The sequence below is a fragment of the Pleurodeles waltl genome, chromosome 6 (assembly GCF_031143425.1).
Source record: "Pleurodeles waltl isolate 20211129_DDA chromosome 6, aPleWal1.hap1.20221129, whole genome shotgun sequence".
NCBI classification, from domain to species: Eukaryota; Metazoa; Chordata; class Amphibia; order Caudata; family Salamandridae; genus Pleurodeles; species Pleurodeles waltl.
In genome coordinates this window covers 1,223,317,727-1,223,342,082 of record NC_090445.1, presented here as the reverse complement: position 1 = coordinate 1,223,342,082, position 24,356 = coordinate 1,223,317,727, and the positions used below count along the sequence as shown (strand labels likewise).

Here is a 24,356-nt window from a genome sequence, read left to right as displayed (position 1 = left end):
CAGTGCTGCTATGCCGGGGCAAAACCGGGGGCATGAAAAACAGCTGTAGTAGGTCCAGTCCTGGGCTTCAGCTGCCCCCGAGGTTTCTCTTGAAGGGTACCTGCCACTGTTAACACCGGCACTGCTCTGCCTCTGCTGGGTCCGCTTTCCTGCAGCACAGCTGCCGCCTCGCTGTGCCTAACTCAGTCATTCTACTTCCGGTTCTCAGTGGTTCCCAAGTCAGTCCGAGCCCTTAGGATCGCCGAGCCTGTCCTGCGTCATCTGTTGTGCAGCAGTGTTTCGATGCCCATGCGCTCTATCACTGAGATGATGAGTCACTCGAGCTCGTGACTCAAAAAAGCTTCTTCAAAGAAAAACTATTTGTAAAACTCAGAGCCCAACACTAGATGGCGGACTTATGTAAAGCACGTGTATCTGCAGCACTACATGCCACGAACTTATGTCCACTTGTTAAGCGACATTTTATATTTTATATATATACATACACATAGGTGGTGTATTACTAGCTACACTGGATGCAGTAGAAAACTGTTCCAGCTCCTTTAAGTATATTGCAACTGCACTGTGTTGCTGGTGGACTCCTCTGTGAGGCTGTTGCAGCGGGGCAGTTGGACTTATCAAAGCCAGGCCATCGCACTGTCTGGTGTAGAGTGCCTGACTCATCTGTTCCTCCCAGGAACCATGTGGTACAGTGCTTGGCTCTATTTGCCTGTGTTGCTATCACCTCACTACGTCACAAACTACTGACCTTGAGAACAGCACAGTGAATGATGACCCCAGGTGGGTAGTGGCTCTTTGGGGAGGCATGGGGGGATGATTATGGTTGCTCCTATTGATGCTGGAAAGGGTGCAACTAACAACCAAACATTTTTACTCTATTGCAGGCAGTGTTGGGACCATCGACGCCCATTCTGGTGTTGAGGGTTGGGCATTTAGTGATATAGTATCTCCTTCAGTTCACTTTGTGAGGCTAAGCCCTGACAGATCTTGCTCTCTTCTAATAAAACAGTAGGTTGCTGGCAGAGGGGTTGGGGACTGTATATGGGCTGACTTTTTGAAGGCTGATGACTGTCCGGAGACAGCACCTTTCAGTGGAACATTTATTGGAGTTGGCATTCTGATACTTCAAGATGAATTGATAATATACATCCCAGGCCTGACTACAAAACCCAGGACAGACATCCTTCTGTGAGCGGCCTGCTACATTCTAGGCACAAGATTTACATGTCCTTTCTCACCCATTTCATATATGGCAGATTTACTCTATTTCTGACTCCTCTCCCCCCCCGCCCCCAACCAGTGCTGAGGAATAGATGCCACCTCTGAACTTGCTCGCTGAAGAATCTCCTCTTTAATGGTGCACTGTAAGGATGTCCCAGTGTTTGTCTTTCTTCTTGCCCAAGAACCTCCAGTGATGAAATATCTTGTTTGTGGAGACGGTCTTTTGGGACTGACTCTGAAGATAACTTAGAATTAACCCTTCAAGAAGTGCAGCCGCCAGGAACACAAGCCTCAGTCTATAAACATGGCCACAAAGTGACTGAAACAGAAATATTTTTTTAAGGGCTTAGCATAATTGTATCAATGGTTGATAGTCATTGACGAAGACCAGTCGCAGCATATCCATCAGAATGAGATGGGCAAGTTCATAAAAGCAGTGCTGTGGGTTCAGAGGTGCTGGACATCTCCCCCTGGAGGTGCAGCCCAGGCTTGGACTGAAATTCTCTCCACTCCCTCTCTTGCTGCAGGAGGTTTTGTCTTTGATTTACAAACGCTCTGGGCATAAATAATAGAATTGCTTTGATTGTGAGAGTAAAGAGCTTAAGCTGCATGTGTTCTCATAACCCTTGGAGTGGCCTATGTCTTCAGCCCAATGTCTTCTTCTGTTCGATGTCAGGTTCCTCCTGGAAGGAGATAAGTGATTGAACTTCATCTCTGCTAATCCCCCACCCTTTCATCTCTGCTGATTCCCCCCCTCCTTCATCTCTGCTGATTTCCCCCCACTCCCCCCCCCCCCCCCCCCCCCCCCCAAACACTCCCTACCCAGTGTCAACATCAGAGTTTCTGGAGCCGCTGTAGTGCATACCGCCTGCCATATCGGCTCCATAATCTTCTTACTCTTCCTCTGCACAAACAATGTCCTCCCCCTGCACTATCTCAAGTTCCACTGTGGTTTTCATGCTGTGGGGCACTTTTGTCGACTTGAATTGTTAACACAAAAGACAGTCTTGTTTTCTTTGTTCAGGTTATAGACAACAATTGCACACTTGATGGTGACTGTTGTGTGGGTATTTTGTGTTACAATGAGGACACCTTCAGAATGGAGTGTGCTCCAATTCCCCTCCTGTACCATTCTCCAATGCTAGTGAAAGGCACTGAGTGATTGACAATTCATTGAAGTCAAACCTCTTTTGTGATGTTCAGCTGCCAAATCTTCAGCAACAATACTAGTTTCTCTGAACCTAAAAAGCCACAAAAGAGTACACCAAGGGCATGCTTCAACTGATACGTCCAAGCCCTATGGTGGAGAAAAACTATCTGAAGTTGGAGGAGATAGCAATGTGCATAACATACCAGAGTCGTCGTCACTGGACCTTGTGACTCGAAAGACTTATTTTCCTAGGAAAATAAGTTGCAAATGTCCGGGCTCAACACTAGATGGTAGGAGTGTGCAGAGCATGTTAATCTACAGTACTAGATACAACAAATAGATGCTTTCTGGGTAGGTTAAAAACAAATCCTTTTGCAGCAGTTGAATTTATTCTTCATTTGTACGCAATCAATAAAACAATATTGTAAATCCAAAAAGCATCCATTCATATATTTGTAAATAGATCTCCTCCTTCCTCTTAATTTACCTATAATTTTTTTTCTTTTTTTCATCCAGAAATCTCAGTCAGCAGAGCCATTCAGACGTGTGAGGGATGAGGAGATTGAGGTGGACTTTCGTGTTGGTAACAACTCTTTCGATGCAAAGGTAACTTTAAAAGCTTATTTGCACATTGTGGCTCTCAAGTTTTCCTCAAACCGCTGAGCGAGCAGGTTTGCCAGAAGTAAGACAAGAAGATTGGAAAGGAGCAGACAAGATGAAGGAAGTAAACATTGTGGGCGTCATGGTGTTCCAGTAAATGGTGGTAGGTCACTACACCGCAGTAGTCCCTTGTTTTTAGGCTGACATAAATGTGTTGTTTGAAAAGGAGGATGGGACTTAATGTGAATGGAATAAGGTAGATATGTGTGAGGGTTAAGGAAAAAATGGGTCATACAGAGTTGGCAGTCTTAATCCCTTTCACAATTTCCAAGGTTCTCTCTCGTGGAGATTTCACTATGTCTTTACACAGCAGTTAAAGAGTGATTTTGATGGCAGAAAACTGGATGGATGCTCATTTCCCTAGTTACTCAAACATCTGGGAGGACCAACACATCAATATTTCATGTGGAGCATTTCAAAGAGTCTTACGGTCTGGGCTTGGCACACAAGACATAGCCAGGTGTTGTCTGGCCTCTGCTTCTGTGCCTTCCACTGCAAGTGCAGAGCAGTGTTCCTGGTTTTTGTCAGTTTTCTGATGACTTAAAACAATTTCAGCAATATGCTAGAGAGTGATGTCCTAATCCAAAACAGTGTGTTTCAAGCCATGGAACGACTGAAAGAAGCAGATGTCAGTCACGGACCCAGGTAAGGTTTGTCTTTGATGTCTGAGCTCAAAATATGACTAAGTCATGCATTAAGTGCTCCTTTGTGTACCCAAAGATGATATGAGAGTTGGAGGTGAAGCTGTATGCTGCAGTATACAAGAAGTCACAGCCTTTGCGTAGGTCCTGCTCACACGCAGTTATGGGCTTGGACTTTGTCCTGAATCTGCTCGCGCTCAACTTAATTCTAAAAGTCCACCAGTAAGTCCAAGCATAAGACACAACCCCATTCCATCCTCTCACTCCAAAGCTATGTCAGTTGCAGCCCTTTGATCTCTCCAACCATAGAAAAGATTATTTTGTTCGTCCTGACGTGCTTCTGATTTCCAAAGGTATTGTTGACCCTGCAGCAAATTGAGGCCTTCAGGGACACCATACTACACATTTTCAGTGAATTTCCTGCATCCTCTGGTTCATTTTAGGGTCCAATGGAAAGGAAGGAAACTCCAGTCTAGTTACCACTGGCTCCTTACTGCTGCCTGTACATAAATCACCGCTCTCACACCGTTACAACTATCCTAGTACCTGTACCAATGCCATCTCCACTGAAAAGAAAGTACAGAAGCACAACAGGTTGTCTTACACTGCAAGTCTGAGGGCATCTGTCACAACCCTCCTAACACAAGTCTCTCAATTTACCTGTAGGAAGCTGCCTCTCTATATGCTGCACTAAAATGAAGTACATAAAGCAGAGAGTCTAGTGGATCCCCAAAGGTTTGCAGTGGTAAACGTGGATAGGACTAATGTTCTATTTGTGGTAGTGTGGGCGAGTATTTAGGCTTATCAAAGGGTGTAGTGCTAAGCATCTGGGTTACTCACAAAGGCAGTAAATGAGACACACACTGAGTGAATATATCCAAGACCAATTTAGAAAAATAACATTTGCTTTTATATATGCTTTGAACCAAAAACCTTTGTTGTAAGGTAAGCAGTTTTTTTATTAAAAATTGGAGGCTGGCCTGGTGTGTGTGGTGGACACCTATGGTGTTGGCACCTTATACCTGGTCAAGGCAACCCTTATTAGTAAGTGTTAGTGTCTAGGAAGCCAGGGCTCTCTAGTGGTAGCTGTGCTGAGCAGCCAAGACTTATCTAGGAGGAGTGTAAGGAAATGCCTCCTTGGCATGGTTACCCCCTGACTTTTTGCCTTTGCTGATGCCAAGTTATTATTTGAAAGAGTGCTGATGATTTGAAAGTGTGCTGAGGCCTGCTCACCAGGCCCCAGGACCAGTGTTCTTTCCCTAACCTGTACCTCTGTCTCCACAGTTGGCACACCTTGGCATCCAGGTAAGTCCCTTGTAACTGGTACCCCTGGTACCAAGGGACCTGATGCCAGGGAAGGTCTCTAAGGGCTGCAGCCTGTCTTATGCCACCCTGGGGACCTTTCACCCAGCACAGACACACTGCTTGCCAGCTTGTGTGTGCTGGTGGGGAGAAAATGACTAAGTAGACATGGCACTCCCCTCAGAGTGCCATGCCAACCTCACACTGCCTATGGCATAGATAAGTCGTCCCTCTAGCAGGCCTTACAGCCCTAAGGCAGGGTGCACTATACCGCAGGTGAGGGCATAGGTGCATGAGCCCTATGCCCCCTACAGTGTCTAAGCAAAACCTTAGACATTGTACGTGCAGGGTAGCCATGAGAGTATATGGTCTGGGAGTCTGTCATACACGAATTCCACAGCACCATAATGGCTACACTGAAAACTGGGAAGTTTGGTATCAAACTGCAATGGGCCTAGGGAGAACACAAACCATATAATACAATAATGGCATGCGAACATCGATTTCCCACCTAGACAAGTGTAGAGGGGTGCTGGGAGTGTAAGAAAACTCCAAAGGTATATAAAATACCCCACCCCAGAGCCCAGGAAAGCAGGAGCAAAAGACCGCAAGTTTCCTAAAACACACTAGAAGTCGTGATAGAAGATAATGCAAGAACCAGAAGAGACTGCAAGACACCAACAATGGATTACTGGACCTGAAGATCTGTGGAAGAAGGGGGCCAGGTCGAAGAAGCACTGAAGAGTCCAAGGAGAACAGGAGCCCCCTGCTAACCCGGATAAAGGTGCAAAAGAAGAACCACCGGTGAGAAGATAGTCATTATTGCACCAAAAAAGACAGATGCAGGTTCCTGGTTGGTGCAGAAGATGTCCCACGCCGGATGGGTGAATGCAGTCTGCTTTGCGTCACTGGATTCAGCCAACAAGCCTTGGCACACTCAAAGCTCGCGGTTAGCAGAAAATGGCGCTGCCCGGGACCAGGAGGGACCTGGTGGCCACTACCCGGGAGAGGGGGAGAGAGAGGTTCTCAGCAACTCAGAGATCCCTCAGAAGACTAGGCAGCATGCACTGCACAGGAGTCCCTCAGCCCGGGTACAAAGAAAGTGCAAATGGAGGCCCACGCAGCACAACACAAAGGATTCCCATGCCGTTGGAAAACCACTCCGGAAGCTGTGAGTCACAGGATGGAGTGCTGGGGGGCCAAGCTGTGCTGTGCATGAAGAACTTCTGAGAAGGTCACACACAAGCCTTAGCAACTGCAAGTCACGCGGTTCTCTTAGCTCCTCCAAAGTTGGACAGCTGGACGTGGGGACTGTTGAAGTCACTTTAGTCCACCGCCCGTGTTGCTGGATTCACGCCTCTCATCGGGAAAGGGGACCCAAGCCACTGGTCGTCGCTGCAGAGGGGTGCCTACTGAAGCAGGGAAGTGACTGTCACTCCACTGAAGATTCCTTCGGTACTTCTAGTGCAGGCTGAAGACAGGCATTCCTCAGAAGATGCACGACCTGGAAACTGTTGCAGGTGCTGGCAGGAGCTGAAGATACAATGTTGCAGAACATCTTAGCTTCTTTGTTGCAGTTTTGTAGAGTTCCTGGAACAGTCAGCAGTTGATCAGTCGGTAGAAGATAAAGTAAAGGATGCAGAGGATTCCTGCTGTGGTCTTGCAATCCGAATCTGGAGAAACACCCAGAGCCTAAATAGCCCTCAGAGGGGGAGTGGTCACCTAATCAGGTAAGCACCTATCAGGAGAGGTCTCTGATGTCACGTGCTAGCACTGGCCACTCAGATGCTCCCAGCGTTCCCTGACCATCCCGAAAACAAGATGGCAGCACCCAGGTACACCCTGTAGGATCTCTGGGCACCACCCTGGGGTGGTGATGGACAGGAAAGTGGTCACTCCCCTTTCCTTTGTCCAGTTTCATGCCTGAGCAAGGACTTGGGATCCCTGAACAGGTGTAGACTGGATTATGCAAGGAGGGCACCATCTGTGCCCTTCAAAGCATTTCCACAGGCTGTGGGAGAACACCCCTCCCATGCCTGTTACACCTATTTCCAAAGGGAGAGGTTGTAACACCCCTCTCCTAAAGGAAATGCATTGTTCTGTCTTCCTGGGATTGAGCTGCTCAAGCCCCAGGACTGCAGAAGCCTCTCTCTGAGGTGGCAGCTGCTGGGGCTGCAGTGAAAACCTCAGAAGGCTGGTATGGCAGTACTGGGTTTCCACTGTGGAGCCCCCAGATTGCATGGCATTGTGCAACCAATACTGGAATCCGTATTGTGGTACAATCCCAGTTGTTAGACACCTTACTTGGCCATATTTGGAGTTACCATTGTGAAGCTGTGCATAGGTATTGACCTATGGACAATGCACACTTAAAATGGCATCCTCGTACTCATGAAGTCCTGGAAAATGGGCCTGGACAACGTGGGGGCACCTCTGCTACTGCAGGGGTGCCCTCACACACAGGTACTTAAAACCCAGCCTTCAGGGTTGGAAGACCTGATACATAGGTAACTTATAAGTGACCTGGTGCAGTGAAAATGGCTGTGAAATATTGTATGCACTATTTCAGACAGGCTGCAATGGCAGTCCTGTAGAAGCCTTTGTATGAGCTCCTTATGGGTGGCAAAAGAAATGCTGCAGCCCATAAGGATCCCCAATGCCCTGGGTAGGGACTTATAAGGTGGGTCCTGTATGCCAATTTAGAGTGAAATACTGAGTCACTAATATGTAGTGACAAATTTAGAAACCGAGAGAGCATGAGCACTGGTGTTCTGATTAGCAGGACTCCAGTGACAATTTAGAAAACAGTCAAACACACTGACAAGTAGGCCATATACCATAAGAACTGGGGTCCTGACTAGCAGGATCCCAGTGTCACAGTCAAAAACACACTGACATTAGGCAGAATTTGGGGGTAACATGACAAAAAGAGGGTACTTTCCTACAATATAGAATTTTGAGCGCATATTTCCAAACTTAGAATAATCGATCAGATTCTCCGTGTCTGAGTTTTTCAACACCCTTAGAGGCGTCCTCGCCCTTCTTGGGCCTACTCCTTCAAGTGCTGTTGAAATATTCAGGGCTAAGGGAACAAACTCAGTTTAGGTTCTGTCCTCGATGCCACTCCAAATACCCGCACACAGATCAATACTTGGTGTGTAACGTTTGTCCCCGGATCATAAAGAGGAAAACTACATACAACACTTGTAGGTCTTTTCAATCTAAAAATACTTTCCGGAACCAAAGGGCGCATTAGTTAAAGATGGGGTTGAAGACACTCCTGACATCTTCGGAGAGGAACATGCACAAGAGGAAATCAGACATCAAGCAGCCCTCTCTATCCGAGTCAGACGTCGAATCTGACATTGGGAGCCAATCAATTCCGGCAGCACAATACTTGAGTACACCAGCCCCATCTTAACATCTAAAGACTTTGAAAAAGACTTCTAAGCTGGTCATCGGTCCATCACTCCCTTCAAGCCATGGCCAGATCAGAAAATTACATTCGGATGTCCTGCTCTCCAGCTCGGCACCGAGAATTGCCAAGACAAAGATGTCTTCAGTCAACACCATCCCACACAGTCTTGGGATCGAGTTGAGCTTTCGAAGCGAGCACTTAGGCAAGAGTTATTACACCAAGGGTCGACACAAGGTAGAAAGCAGCACCCTCAGATCCAATATTTATTAAATCACAACTACCTCCTGATTCTATAGTAATAAGGGCAGCACAAAAATGTGCTAACAGTCCACAGGAGATGATTTTCCTTGTGATAAAGAGAGCAAAAAACTGGATGCAGCGGGCAAAAGGGTAGCTGTGTAAGCTGCAAATCATGGGAGAATTGCAAAATCTCAGGCACTCCTGGGAAGGTATGATAGGGCCCACTGGGATGAGTTGGAGGAACTGCTCAAGTACTTTCCACAGAACATCAAAAAAGGGGTCAGGAGTTAGTCTCATAAGGGTAAGCCATCTCAAGCAATTGAATTAGATGTGTCATTGATGCAGTGGATACAGCAACACGTGGTGTAAAATACCAGTGCTATCATAAGAAGGCATGCTTGGCTGAGGTGCTCAGGCTTCAAGCCAGAAATACAGCAGGCAGTTCTCAACATGCCTTTCGATAAAGAACACTTGTTTGGCCCAGAGATTGGTAACACCATTGACAAGCTGAAAAAAGATTCAGAAACAGCTAAAGCTATGGGGGACTTACTAACTACACCAAGTAGGTGTAATTTTCAAAGGCAACAATTTAAGGGAGGTTTCAAGATACTATCAACCGAGCCTTCCACCTCCCAAACCAAACAAGGAACACATTTCTGCTAAAGAGATTCCTTCAGAGGCTCTTCTTTGGTGCAAATAATAAAGGCAGAGGCAAGGTGTACGAAGTTGGCTCTGTATGCACTATTTCAAAGTAAGGAATAGTATTCACAGAGTCGAAGGGTTCCACTTAGAGGTAAGATAGTGGCAAAAAGAGATAATTCTAATGCTCTATTTTGTGGTAGTGTGGTCGAGCAGTAGGCTTATCAGAGGGTAGTGTTAAGCATTTGTTGTACAAACACAGGCAATAAATGAGGAACACACACTCATACAATTCCAGGCCAATAGATTTTTGTATAGAAAAATATATTTTCTTAGTTTATTTTAAGAACTACAGGTTCAAGATTTACAAGTAATGCTTTAAATGAAAGGTACTTCACTTAGGACCTTTAGGAACTTTGAATTAGCAAAATAGCATATACAGTTTTCACATAAACGACATATAGCTATTTTAAAACTAGACAGTGCAATTTTCAACAGTTCCTGGGGGAGGTAAGTGTTTGTTAGTTTTTACAGGTAAGTAAACCAACTACGGGGTTTAAGTTTGGGTCCAAGGTAGCCCACCGTTGGGGGTTCAGGGCAACCCCAAAGTTACCACACCAGCAGCTCAGGGCCGGTCAGGTGCAGAGGTCAAAGTGGTGCCCAAAACGCATAGGCTTCAAAGGAGACAGGGGTGCTCCGGTTTCAGTCTGCCAGCAGGTAAGTACCCGCGTCTTCGGAGGACAGACCAGGGGGGGTTTGTAGGGCACCGGGGGGGGGACACAAGTCCACACAAAAAGTACACCCTCAGCGGCACGGGGGCGGCCGGGTGCAGGGGGCAAACAAGCGTCGGGTTAGCAATAGGATTCAATGGGAGACCAAAGGGTCTCTTCAGAGATGCAGGCAGGCAAGAGGGGGGCTCCTCTGGGTAGCCACCACCTGGGCAAGGGAGAGGGCCACCTGGGGGTCGCTCCTGCACTGGAGGTCGGATCCTTCAGGTCCTGGGGGCTGTGGATGCAGAGTCTTTACCAGGCGTCGGGTCTTTGAAGCAGGCAGTTGCGGTCAGGGGGGAGCCTCGGGATTCCCTCTGCAAGCGTCGCTGTGGGGGCTCAGGGGGGTCAACTCTGGCTACTCACGGTCTCGTAGTCGCCGGGGAGTCCTCCCTGTGGTGTTTGTTCTCCACAAGTCGAGCCGGGGGCGTCTGGTGCAGAGTGCAAAGTCTCACGCTTCCGGCGGGAAACGTGTGTTCTTTCAAAGTTGCTTCTTTGTTGCAAAGTTGCAGTCTTTGGGGAACAGAGCCGCTGTCCTCGGGAGTTCTTGGTCCTTCTAGATGCAGTATAGTCCTCTGAGGCTTCAGAGGTTGCTGGACCCTGGGAACGCGTCGCTGGAGCAGTTTCTTTAGAAGTGGGGAGACAGGCCGGTAGAGCTGGGGCCAAAGCAGTTGGTGTCTCCGTCTTCTCTGCAGGTTTTTCAGTTCAGCAGTCCTCTTCTTCTTAGGTTGCAGGAATCTGAGTTCCTAGGTTCTGGGGAGCCCCTAAATACTGAATTTAGGGGTGTGTTTAGGTCTGGGGGGTTAGTAGCCAATGGCTACTAGCCCTGAGGGTGGCTACACCCTCTTTGTGCCTCATCCCTGAGGGGAGGGGGGCACATTCCTATCCCTATTGGGGGAATCCTCCATCTGCAAGATGTAGGATTGCTAAAAGTCAGTCTCACCTCAGCTCAGGACACCTTGGGGGCTGTCCTGACTGGCCAGTGACTCCAAAAGTGGGGCCGTGGCCGGAGGGGGCGGGCAACTCCACTAGCTGGAGTGCCCTGGGGTGCTGTAACAAAGGGGGTGAGCCTTTGAGGCTCACCTCCAGGTGTTACAGTTCCTGCAGGGGGAGGTGATAAGCACCTCCACCCAGTACAGGCTTTGTTACTAGCCACAGAGTGACAAAGGCACTCTCCCCATGTGGCCAGCAACATGTCTGGTGTGTGGCAGGCTGCTAAAACTAGTCATCCCACACTGGAAGTCGGTTAAGGTTTCAGGGGGCATCTCTAAGATGCCCTCTGGGGTGTATGTTACAATAAAATGTACACTGGCATCAGTGTGCATTTATTGTGCTGAGAAGTTTGATACCAAACTTCACAGTTTTCAGTGTAGCCATTATGGTGCTGTGGAGTTCGTGCATGACAGACTCCCAGACCATATACTCTTATGGCTACCCCGCACTTACAATGTCTAAGGTCTTGTTTAGACACTGTAGGGGCATAGTGCTCATGCACTTATGCCCTTACCTATGGTTTAGTGCACCCTGCCTTAGGGCTGTAAGTCCTGCTAGAGGGGTGACTTATCTATACCTGTAAGCAGTGTGAGGTTGGCATGGCACCCTGAGGGGAGTGCCATGTCGACTTAGTCATTTTATCCCCACTAACACACACAAGCTGGCAAGCAGTGTGTCTGTGCTGAGTGAGGGGTCCCCATGGTGGCATAAGACATGCAGCAGCCCTTGGAGACCTTCCCTGGCATCAGAGCCCTTGGTACCAGGGGTACCAGTTACAAGAGACTTACCTGGACGCCAGGGTGTGCCAATTGCGGAAACAAAGGTACAGGTTAGGGAAAGAACACTGGTGCTGGGGCCTGGTTACCAGGCCTCAGCACACTTTCAAATCATAACTTGGCATCAGCAAAGGCAAAAAGTCAGGGGGTAACCATGCCAAGGAGGCATTTCCTTACACAACAACCCCCCCCCCCCCCCCTCCCCAAAAGAAAGAGGATGAGACTAACCTTTCCCAAGAGAGTCTTAATTTTCTAAGTGGAAGAACCTGGAAATGCCATCTGCATTGGCATGGGCAGTCCCAGGTCTATGTTCCACTATAAAGTCCATTCCCTGTAGGAGATGGATCACCTCAACAGTTTTGGATTTTCACCTTTCATTTGCATCAGCCATCTGAGAGGTCTGTGGTCAGTCTGAACTACAAAGTGAGTACCAAAGAGGTATGGTCTCAGCTTCTTCAGGGACCAAACCTCTCAATGGCACTCCAACGCTGCTCCCTGGGGAGTAACCTCCTGCTAATGAAAGCAACAGGCTGGTCAAGGCCATCATCATTTGTTTGGGACAAAACTGCCCCTATCCCATGTTCAGAGGCATCTCTCTGCACAGTGAACTGCTTGGAGTAATCTGGAGCTTTTAGAACTTGTGCTGTGCACATTGCTTGTTTCAGGGTGTCAAAGGCCTGTTGGCATTCTACAGTCCAGTTTACCTTCTTGGAGGTAAGTTCTGTGAGGGCTGTCACTATGGATCCATATCCCTTCACAAACCTCCTGTAATACCAAGGAATGCCCTGACTTGAGTCTGGTTTTTTTTGGAGCTGCCAGTCCAGAATAGTCTGGATCTTAGGCTGGAGTGGTTGAACTTGGCCTCCACCTACAAGGTGACCCAAGTAAACCACAGTTCCCTGCCCTATCTGGCATTTGGATGCCTTGATAGAGAGGCCTGCTGCTTGCAGAGCCTTCAAAACCGTCTTCAGGTGGACCAGGTGATCATGCCAGCTGGAGCTAAAGACAGCAATATTGTCAAGATAAGCTGCACTAAAGGACTCCAAGCCAGCAAGGACTTGATTCAGCAACCTTTGGAAGGTGGCAGGGGCATTCTTTAAACCAAAGGGCATAACAGTAAACTGATAATGCCCATCAGGTGTGGAGAATGCTGTCTTTTCTTTTGCTCCTGGTGCTATTTTGATTTGCCAGTACCCTGCTGTCAAGTCAAAGGTACTTAAGTATTTGGCAGCACCTAGTTTGTCTATCAATTCATCTGCCCTTGGAATGGGATGGGCATCTGTCTTGGTGACAGAATTAAGTCCTCTGTAGTCCACACAAAACCTCATCTCTCTCTTTCCATCTTTGGTGTGAGGTTTGGGGACTAAGACCACTGGGCTAGCCCAGGGGCTGTCAGAGTGCTCAATGACTCCCAATTCCAGCATCTTGTGGACTTCCATCTTAATGCTTTCCTTAACTTGGTCAGACTGTCTGAATATTTTGATTTTGACAGGCATGCTGTCTCCTGTGTCCACATCATGGGTACACAGGTGTGTCTGACCAGGGGTTAGGGAAAAGAGCTCAGCAAACTGTTGCAGGACCTTCCTACAGTCAGATTGCTGTTGGCCAGAGAGGGTGTCTGAGTAGACCATTCCATCAACTGAGCCATCTTTGGGGTCTGTGGAGAGGAGATCAGGGAGAGGTTCACTCTCGGCTTCCTGGTCCTCATCTGTTACCATCAACAGATTCACATCTGCCCTGTCATGGAAGAGCTTGAGGCGGTTCACATGGATCACCCTTTTGGGGGTCCGGCTAGTGCCTAGTTCTACCAGGTTGGTGACCTGACTCTTCTTTTCTAGCACTGGGTAATGGCCACTCCATTTGTCCTGAAGTGCCCTGGGAGAAATTCAACCATAGCAGCCTTTTGGTCATACCAAAACGTCTGGACCTGTTGGCTGGCCTCAAGGTTTTTGCTTGCCTTTTCCATATACTCTGCCATCCTTGAACGTAGGCCTAGTACATAGTCCACTATATCTTGTTTAGGCTCATGAAGAGGTCTCTCCCAGCCTTCTTTCACAAGACCTAGTGGTCCCCTTACAGGGTGGCCAAACAGAAGTTGAAAGGGGGAAAACCCTACTCCCTTCTGAGGCACCTCTCTGTAGGCGAAAAGCAGACATGGCAAGAGGACATCCCATCTCCTTTTGAGTTTTTCAGGGAGCCCCATGACCATGCCTTTCAGTGTCTTGTTAAATCTTTCAACAAGACCATTGGTTTGTGGATGGTATGGTGTGGTGAATTTGTAAGTCACCCCACACTCATTCCACATATGTTTCAGGTATGCTGACATAAAATTGGTACCTCTGTCAGACACCACCTCCTTAGGAAATCCCACTCTGGTAAAAATACCAATTAGTGCTTTGGCTACTGCAGGGGCAGTAGTCGACCTAAGGGGAATTGCTTCAGGGTATCTAGTAGCATGATCCACTACTACTAGTATGTATTGGTTCCCTGAGGCTGTGGGAGGTTCAAGGGGACCCACTATGTCCACACCCACTCTTTCAAAGGGGACCCCCACCACTGGAAGTGGAATGAGGGGGGCCTTTGGGTGTCCACCTGTCTTACCACTGGCTTGACAGGTGGCACAGGAGACACAAAACTCCTTGGCCTTCTGGGACATGTTGGGCCAATAGAAGTGGTTGACTGGTCCCTCCCACATCTTGGTCTGTCCCAAATGCCCAGCAAGAGGAATGTCATGTGCTAAGGTCAGAATGAACTCCCTAAACTCCTGAGGCACTACCACACTCCTAGTGGCACCAGGTTTGGGATCTCTTGCCTCAGTGTAAAGGAGTCCATCTTCCCAATAGACTCTGTGTTCCTGTTATTTTTCCATTGGACTCTTCAGCAGCTTGCTGCCTAAGGCTTTCAAGAGAGGGACAGGTTTCTTGCCCCTTACACAACTGTTCCCTTGAGGGTCCCCCTGGGCCTAGGAGTTAAACCTGATAAGGTTCTAACTCCAGAGGCTCAGTTCCCTCAGAGGGCAGAACTTCTTCCTGAGAAGATAGATTCTCTTTTTCTTGTTGTGTTGAAGCTGGTTCCCCAGTCTTCTTTCCTTTTCTCTTGGAGGGTTGGGCCCTTTTTCCAGGCTCCAACACCACTTTTTCACCCTGAGCCTTGCACTGTGCCCTTGTCTTGACACACACCAGTTCAGGGATACCCAGCATGGCTGCATGGGTTTTTAGTTCTACCTCAGCCCATGCTGAGGACTCCAGGTCATTTCCAAGCAAACAGTCTACAGGGATATTTGAGGAGACCACCGCCTGTTTCAGGCCATTGACCCCTCCCCACTCTAAAGTTACCATAGCCATGGGATGTACTTTAGTCTGATTGTCAGCGTTGGTGACTGGATAAGTTTGTCCAGCCAGGTATTGACCAGGGGAAACCAGTTTCTCTGTCACCATGGTGACACTGACACCTGTATCCCTCAGGCCTTCTACACTTGTCCCATTAATTAAGAGCTGCTGCCTGTATTTTTTGCGTGTTAGGGGGCCAGGCAGCTAGTGTGGCTAAATCCACCCCACCCTCAGAGACTAATGTAGCTTCAGTGTGAACCCTGATTTGCTCTGGTCACACTGTTGATCCCACTTGGAGACTGGCCATTCCAGTGTTAGCTGGAGTAGAGTTAGAAGTGGAACCTTTCTTGGGACAGGCCTTGTCTCCAGTTTGGTGTCCTTGCTGATTACAGCTACACCACCAGGCCTTTTTGGGATCAATGTTTTTACCCTTGTACCCAAAACTGGATTGTGAAGAGGCTCTGGGCCCACCCTCCTGAGCAGGTTTTTGGGGCCCTGTAGAAGACTCTATACTATTTTTCCCTTTGGATGTCTCAACACTCTTCCCCTGGGGAGGCTTTGTGACCCCTTTCTTTTGGTCACCCCTTGTGGAAGTCTAGTCTTGACCCAATGGTTCACCTTCTTTCCCAATTCTTGGGGAGAAATTGGTCCTAGGTCTACAAGATGCTGATGCAGTTTATCATTGAAACAATTACTTAACAGGTGTTCTTTCACGAATAAATTGTACAGCCCATCATAATCATTTACACCACTGCCTTGAATCCAACCATCCAGTGTTTTCACTGAGTAGTCAACAAAATCAACCCAGGTCTGGCTCGAGGATTTTTGAGCCCCCCTGAACCTAATTCTATACGCCTCAGTGGAGAATCCAAAGCCCTCAATCAGGGTAGCATTCATGAGGTCATAGGATTCTGCATCTTTTCCAGAGAGTGTGAGGAGTCTATCCCTACACTTTCCAGTGAACATTTCCCAAAGGAGAGCACCCCAGTGAGATCTGTTTACTTTTCTGGTTGCACAAGCCCTCTCAAAAGCTGTGAACCATTTGGTGATGTCATCACCATCTTCATATTTAGTTACAATCCCTTTAGGGATTTTCAACATGTCAGGAGAATCTCTGACCCTATTTATGTTGCTGCCACCATGGATGGGACCAAAACCCATCTCTTGTCTTTCCCTTTCTATGGCTAGGAGCTGTCTCTCTAAAGCCAATCTTTTGACCATCCTGGCTAACAGTAGGTCATCTTCACTGAGGCTGTCCTCAGTGATTCCAGAGTTGCTGGACCCTCCTGCGAGAGAACCAGTATCTCTGACTATCACATTTGGAACCAGGGTTTGAGGAGCCCTGATTTCCCTAACTAGGACTAGAGGTGGGACTTCCTCCACATCACTAGATTCCTCCTCTGGGAGGTCATCCGCAGAGGGGTTGTTTTTGGCAAACTCTGCCAAAAGCTCCTGGAGCTGTAATTTGGTAGGGTTTGAACCAGTTTTAATATTTTTTAATTAGCAGAGAGACCTTAACTCTCTCATCCTAAGTTGTAGGTAAGGGGTGATGTCGAGTTCCACCACATTGTCTTCTGCATTAGACATTATGTTTCTAAAAGTTGGAATACTTTTTAAGAATCTAAAACTATCTCTAGAACTTATTTCATACTTTTACAAAACTTTTAAACTCTAAAAGAAATGCTAACAGGGACTAACACAAGGCTCTAGCAGGACTTTTAAAAAATGTACAAAAATAGCTCAAATTTCAAAAATCAGTTTCTAATGACAATTTTGGGAATTTAGTCGTGTGATCAGGTATTGGCTGAGTAGTCCAGCAAATGCAAAGTATTGTACCCCACCGCTGATAAACCAGTGTAGGAAGTTGGCTCTGTATGTACTATTTCAAAGTAAGGAATAGTATGCACAGTCCAAGGGTTCCCCTTAGAGGTAAGATAGTGGCAAAAAGAGATAATTCTAATGCTCTATTTTGTGGTAGTGTGGTCAAGCAGTAGGCTTATCAGAGGGTAGTGTTAAGCATTTGTTGTACACACACAGGCAATAAATGAGGAACACACACTCAATGACAATTCCAGGCCAATAGGTTTTTGTATAGAAAAATATATTTTCTTAGTTTATTTTAAGATCCACAGGTTCAAGATTTACAAGTAATACTTTAAATGAAAGGTACTTCACTTAGGAACTTTAGGAACTTTGAATTCCCACCGTTGGGGGTTCAGGGCAACCCCAAAGTTACCACACCAGCAGCTCAGGGCCGGTCAGGTGCAGAGGTCAAAGTGGTGCCCAAAACGCATAGGCTTCAATGGAGAAGGGGGTGCCCCGGTTCCAGTCTGCCAGCAGGTAAGTACCCGCGTCTTTGGAGGGCAGACCAGGGGGGTTTTGTAGGGCACCGGGGGGGACACAAGTCAGCACAAAGTACACCCTCAGCGGCACGGGGGCGGCCGGGTTCAGTGTGCAAACAGGTGTCGGGTTCGCAATAGGTTTCAATGGGAGACCAAGGGGTCTCTTCAGCGATGCAGGCAAGGGGGGGGCTCCTCGGGGTAGCCACCACCTGGGCAAGGGAGAGGGCCACCTGGGGTTTGCTCCTGCACTGGAGGTCGGATCCTTCAGGTCCTGGGGGCTGTTGGTGCAGTGTCTTTACCAGGCATCGGGTCTTTGAAGCAGGCAGTTGCGGTCAGGGGGAGCCTCGGGATTCCCTCTGCAGGCGTCAACTCTGGCTGCTTACGGTCTCGTAGTCGCAGGGGAGTCCTCCCTGTGGTGTTTGTTCTCCACAAGTCGAGCTGGTGGCGGCTTCCGGCGGGAAACAAGTGTTGTTTCAAAGTTGCTTCTTTGTTGCAAAGTTGCAGTCTTTGTGGAACAGAGCCGCTGTCCTCGGGAGTTCTTGGTCCTTCTAGATGCAGGGTAGTCCTCTGAGGCTTCAGAGTTCGCTGGACCCTGTGGAACGCGTCGCTGGAGCAGTGTCTTTAGAAGTGGGGAGAAAGGCCGGTCGAGCTGGGGCCAAAGCAGTTGGTGTCTCCGTCTTCTCTGCAGTCTTTTCAGCTCAGCAGTCCTTCTTTGTCTTAAGTTGCAGGAATCTAGTTTCCTAGGTTGTGGGGGCCCCTAAATACTTACTTTAGGGGTGGGTTTAGGTCTGGGGGGTTAGTAGCCAATGGCTACTAGCCCGGAGGGTGGCTACACCCTCTTTGTGCCTCCACCCTGAGGGGAGGGGGGGCCCATCCCTAATCCTACTGGGGGAGGATTTCTAAAAGTCAGTCACCTCAGCTCAGGACACCTTAGGGGTTGTCCTGACTGGCCAGTGACTCCTCCTTGTTTTTTTCATTATCTCCCCTGGACTTGCCGCCAAAAGTGGGGGCTGTGTCCAGGGGGTTGGGCATCTCCACTAGCTGGAGTGCCCTGGGGCATTGTAACATGAAGCCTGAGCCTTTGAGGCTCGCTGCTAGGTGTTACAGTTCCTGCAGGGGGGGCTGTGAAGCACCTCCACCCAGAGCAGGCTTTGTTTCTGTCCTCAGAGCACAAAGGCTCTCACCACATGGGGTCAGAAACTCGTCTCTCAGCAGCAGGCTGGCACAAACCAGTCAGTCCTGCACTGAACAATTGGGTAAAATACAGGGGGCATCTCTAAGATGCCCTCTGTGTGCATTTTTTAATAAATCCAACACTGGCATCAGTGTGGGTTTATTATTCTGAGAAGTTTGGTACCAAACTTCCCAGTATTCAGTGTAGCCATTATGGAGCTGTGGAGTTCGTGTTTTTTACAGACTCCCAGACCATATACTCTTATGGCTATCCTGCACTTACAATGTCTAAGGTTTTGCTTAGACACTGTAGGGGCATAGTGCTCATGCACCTATCCCCTCACCTGTGGTATAGTGCACCCTGCCTTAGGGCTGTAAGGCCTGCTAGAGGGGTGACTTACCTATGCCACAGGCAGTGTGAGGTTGGCATGGCACCCTGAGGGGAGTGCCATGTCAACTTAGTCATTTTCTCCCCACCAGCACACACAAGCTGGCAAGCAGTGTGTCTGTGCTGAGTGAGGGGTCCCTAGGGTGGCATAAGACATGCTGCAGCCCTTAGAGACCTTCCCTGGCATCAGGGCCCTTGGTACCAGGAGTACCAGTTACAAGGGACTTACCTGGGTGCCCGGGTTGTGCCAATTGTGGAGACAATGGTACATTTTAGGTGAAAGAACACTGGTGCTGGGTCCTGGTTAGCAGGGTCCCAGCACACTTCTCAGTCAAGTCAGCATCAGTATCAGGCAAAACGTGGGGGGTAACTGCAACAGGGAGCCATTTCCTTACACCCAGCACCAGCAACACAGGGCCGGTCAGGTGGAGAGGTCAAAGAAGAGCCAAAATAACATGGGCACCTAAGGAGACGTGGAGTGCTCCGGTTCCTATCAGCTGTCCGGTAAGTACCCAAGTCGTTGAGGGGGTAGGGATTAGTAGAGCACTGGGAGGGGCCCAAGTAGGCACACAAAACACACCCTCAGCGGCACGGGGGCAACCGGGTGCAGTGGGCATTGGGTTTGTAATAGATTTCCATGGAGGAACCCGAGGGTCACTCAGATGTTGCAGGCAGGGCACAGGGGGACTTCTCGGGCCAGCCACCTAGGGTAGTGTTAAGCATTTGTTGAACACACACAAGCAATAGAAGAAATACACACTCAATGACTTAACTCCACACCAATAGGTTTTTATATATAAAAATAGGTTTTGTTTATTACTAGAACCACAAGATTCAGTTTGCTGGTAAGTATGTAAAATGAAAGGTACTTTGCATATATATATATATATATATATATATATATATATATATATATATATATATATATATATATATATATATATGTGTGTGTGTGTGTTTGATGGCATGTGTTGCTGCAGATACACATGCTGTGCATTATCCTGCCATCTAGTGTTGGGCTCGGAGTGTTACAAGTTGTTTTTTCTCCGAAGAACTCTTTTCGAGTCAGGAGATCGAGGGACTCCTCCCCTTTCGGTTCCATTGCGCATGGGCGTCGACTCCATCTTAGATTGTTTTCTTTCCGCCATCGGGTTCGGACGTGTTCCTCTTCGCTCCGTGTTTCGGTTCTGAAAGTTAGTTAAATCTCGGAAAATTTGACGGTAGTGTTTGCGTTCGGTATCGGGTTAGTAATAGCTTCCCCGGCGGGGCCTGGTCGGCCCGACCGCGTGCGTCTTCAAGGCTCATGGAACAGACCCCATTCCGCTTCTGCCCTGAATGCCACAATAAGTATCCTTATACAGACCAGCATGTGAATCTGCAGCATCTCATGCCACAAACAGATGTACACTGGGTAAGTGACATTTTCCATATATATATATATGTGTGTGTGTGTGTGTATGTATGTATATATATATATATATATGTTCGATGGCATGTGTAGCTGCAGATACACATGCTGTGCATTATCCCGCCATCTAGTGTTGGGCTCGGAGTGTTACAAGTTGTTTTTCTTCGAAGAAGTCTTTTCGAGTCACGAGACCGAGGGACTCCTCCCTTTCGGCTCCATTGCGCATGGGCGTCGACTCCATCTTAGATTGTTTTCTTTCCACCATCAGGTTCGGACGTGTTCCTCTTTGCTCCGTATTTTGGTTCGGAAAAGTTAGTTAGCTATCGGAAACTTCGACGGTATTGTTTGCGCTCGGTACCGGGTTAGTGCTAGCACATCGACACCGAAGAAAGAAGCGCTCCGGCGGCCCTTCGGGGCTTCCACTCCTTGACGGGGCCTGGTCGGCCCGACCGCGTCCATCTTCAAACCTCATGGACCGGATCCCCTTCCGCTCCTGCCCCAACTGCCACGCACAGTATCCTTATACAGACCAACACTTGATCTGTAATCTGTGTTTGTCTCCAGAACACAAAGAGGATACTTGCGAGGCCTGCTGGGCATTTCGATCCAAGAAAACACTGCGCGATCGAAGAGCTCGAAGGCTCCAGATGGCGTCGACACCGACGGGCACATCGACGTCGAAGAAGAGGAGAGATTCTCCATTCGAGATTCGGACTCAGACGAGACCGAGAGTGAGCAGCTGAAGACGCAACAAACCGTGAGTAAACCAGCCCCGGGGAAAACTCACACCAAAATAATGAAGGCCAAGGGGACACCACCGCCAACAGGCCATGGCTTAACCCGAAAACACGGTGACCAAACATCGGCACCGAAAAAGGCCTCCCAGCAGCCGAAGACATCAGGCTCCGGTCTAGATACCGAAAAAGACTGTCAAAGATTTTGGTGCCGAAACATGCGGCCTCGGAGCCGAAACAAAGCTCCTATACAGAGGAACAAGGCCTTTCCACACAATTACAAGGTCACAGATTTGAACAAGAACTGGGCATGGGAGAGCAAGACCATACCCAGAGGAGGCTCCATATACAAAAAGACACAGGGAAAATCAGAACTCTTCCTCCAATAAAGATGAAGCGGAAGCTCGCATTCCAAGAGGCGGAAATGCAGCCAAGAGCGAAAGTGGCTAAAGAAAAAACACCACCACAGTTTTCGCCACAACAATCGCCAGCACATTCACCACATCTGTCCCCGGTAGCAACACCCCCAATGATGCAGTCACCAACACACACAGGGATGAGCCAAGATGACCCGGATGCATGGGATTTGTATGATGCACCGTTCTCAGACAAATAGTCCTGATTGCTACCCGGCAAGACCTTCAACACCTGAGGACAGTACTGCTTACATGCAGGTGGTTTCCAGGGCAGCTACATTTCATAATGTAGCATTGCATGCAGAGCCCATAGAAGATGACTTTTTGTTCACCCTGTCATCTACGCGCAGCCAATACCAAAGCTTGCCAATGCTGCCAGGCATGTTAAAATACGCCAAACAGGTGTTTCAGGACCCAGTCAAAGGCAGAGCCATCACGCCTAGGGTGGAGAAGAAATATAAACCTCCCCCTACTGACCCTGTATACATCACACAACAGTTAACTCCTGAATCGGTGGTAGTAGGAGCAGCCCGGAAAAGCGCAAACTCACAAACTTCTGGAGACGCACCACCGCCCAACAAAGATAGTCGGAAATTTGATGCAGCCGGCAAGAGGGTGGCAGCACAGGCAGCCAATCAATGGCAAATTGCTAATCCTCAAGCTCTACTGGCAAGATACGACAGGGCACATTGGGATGAAATGCAACATCTCATTCAACACCTTCCCAAAGAGTTCCAGAAACGTGCCCAACAGGTTGTCGAGGAGGGCCAAACTATCTCCAACAACCAAATAAGGTCGGCTATGGACTCAGCAGATACGGCGGCCAGGACAGTAAATAGGGCGGTAACCATTCGGAGACATGCATGGCTACGGACCTCCGTATTCAAGCCAGAAATTCAGCAGGCTGTGCTGAATATGCCTTTCAATGAGAAACAATTATTTGGGCCGGAGGTGGATACGGCAATAGAAAAACTGAAAAAAGACACGTACACGGCCAAAGCCATGGGTGTGCTCTACTCCCCACATAGCAGAGGCACTTTTTGGAAGCCGCACTTTAGAGGGGGGTTTCGTGCCCAAACCACAGAGCCTTCCACCTCACAAGTCAGACCCACATATCGGGGCCAATATCAGAGAGGAGGTTTTCGAGGACAATATAGGGGTGGACAGTTCCCCAAACCAAGAGGGAAATTCCAGAGCCCAAAAACCCCACAAACGAAACAGTGACTAAAATGTCACAAACCCCCACTACGCAACACCAGTGGGGGGGTAGACTTACAGAATATTACCACAACTGGGAACACATAACTACGGACGCGTGGGTCCTAGCCATTATCCAACATGGTTATTGCATAGAATTCCTACATTTGCCACCAGATGTGCCTCCAAGAGCACACATGTCCAAACAACACTTAGACCTGTTACAACTAGAAGTTCAAGCACTGTTACAAAAACGAGCAATAGAACTAGTACCAAATCATCAAAAAGGAACAGGTGTATACTCCCTGTATTTCCTAATTCCAAAGAAAGACAAAACACAGAGACCTATATTAGACCTCAAAACACTGAATCTTTACATCAAATCAGATCACTTTCACATAGTGACACTTCAAGACGTGATTCCCTTGCTCAAACAACAGGACTACATGTCAACATTGGATCTTAAGGATACTTATTTCCACATACCCATACATCCTTCACAGAGGAAATACTTAAGGTTTGTAATACAAGGCGTGCATTACCAATTCAAAGTATTGCCATTCGGCATAACAACAGCCCCAAGGGTATTCACAAAATGCCTCGCAGTAGTAGCCGCTCACATCAGGAGACAGCACATGCACATATTCCCTTACTTAGACGATTGGTTAATAAAAACCAACACTCAGCAACAGTGTATTCTACACACAAAATACGTTACAGAAACCCTACACAAACTAGGGTTCTCTCTAAACTACCAAAAATCACATCTACAACTGTGTCAAATACAACAATACTTAGGAGCAACAACACACAAAAGGGGATTGCCACTCCAAGTCCACAAACGTGTGTTGTTTCAAAGTTGCTTCTTTGTTGCAAAGTTGCAGTCTTTGTGGAACAGAGCCGCTGTCCTCGGGAGTTCTTGGTCCTTCTAGATGCAGGGCAGTCCTCTGAGGCTTCAGAGGTCGCTGGTCCCTGTGGAACGCGTCGCTGGAGCAGTGTCTTTAGAAGTGGGGAGACAGGCCGGTAGAGCTGGGGCCAAAGCAGTTGGTGTCTCCGTCTTCTCTGCAGGTTTTCAGTTCAGCAGTCCTCTTCTTCTTAGGTTGCAGGAATCTAGTTTCCTAGGTTCTGGGGAGCCCCTAAATACTGAATTTAGTGGTGTGTTTAGGTCTGGGAGGGCAGTGGCCAATGGCTACTAGCCCTGAGGGTGGCTATACCCTCTTTGCGCCTCCTCCCTTGGGGGGGGGGGGGGGTGGGGGGGGGCACATTCCTATCCCTATTAGGGGAATCCTCCATCTGCAAGATGGAGGATTTCTAAAAGTCAGTCACCTCAGCTCAGGACACCTTAGGGGCTGTCCTGACTGGCCAGTGACGACTCCTTGTTTTTCTCATTATCTCCTCCGGCCTTGCTGCCAAAAGTGGGGCCGTGGCAGGAGGGGCGGGCAACTCCACTAGCTGGAGTGCCCTGGGGTGCTGTAACAAAGGGGGTGAGCCTTTGAGGCTCACCGCAAGGTGTTACAGTTCCTGCAGGGGGAGGTGAGAAGCTTCTCCACCCAGTACAGTCT

The 24,356-nt window shown here is 48.3% G+C and overlaps 1 protein-coding gene across 4 annotated transcripts in view; it reads left to right on the top strand.

The window, feature by feature from the left end:
• NOLC1 (nucleolar and coiled-body phosphoprotein 1) overlaps positions 1 to 24,356 on the top strand; it is a 518,787-nt gene that overhangs the window by 467,889 nt on the left and 26,542 nt on the right. For all 4 annotated transcript variants that reach the window (XM_069240533.1, XM_069240536.1, XM_069240534.1 and 1 more), the window contains one exon: positions 2,888 to 2,977. In XM_069240533.1, coding sequence (XP_069096634.1) covers positions 2,888 to 2,977 — 90 coding nt within the window. The remainder of the gene's footprint in view (positions 1 to 2,887; positions 2,978 to 24,356) is intronic.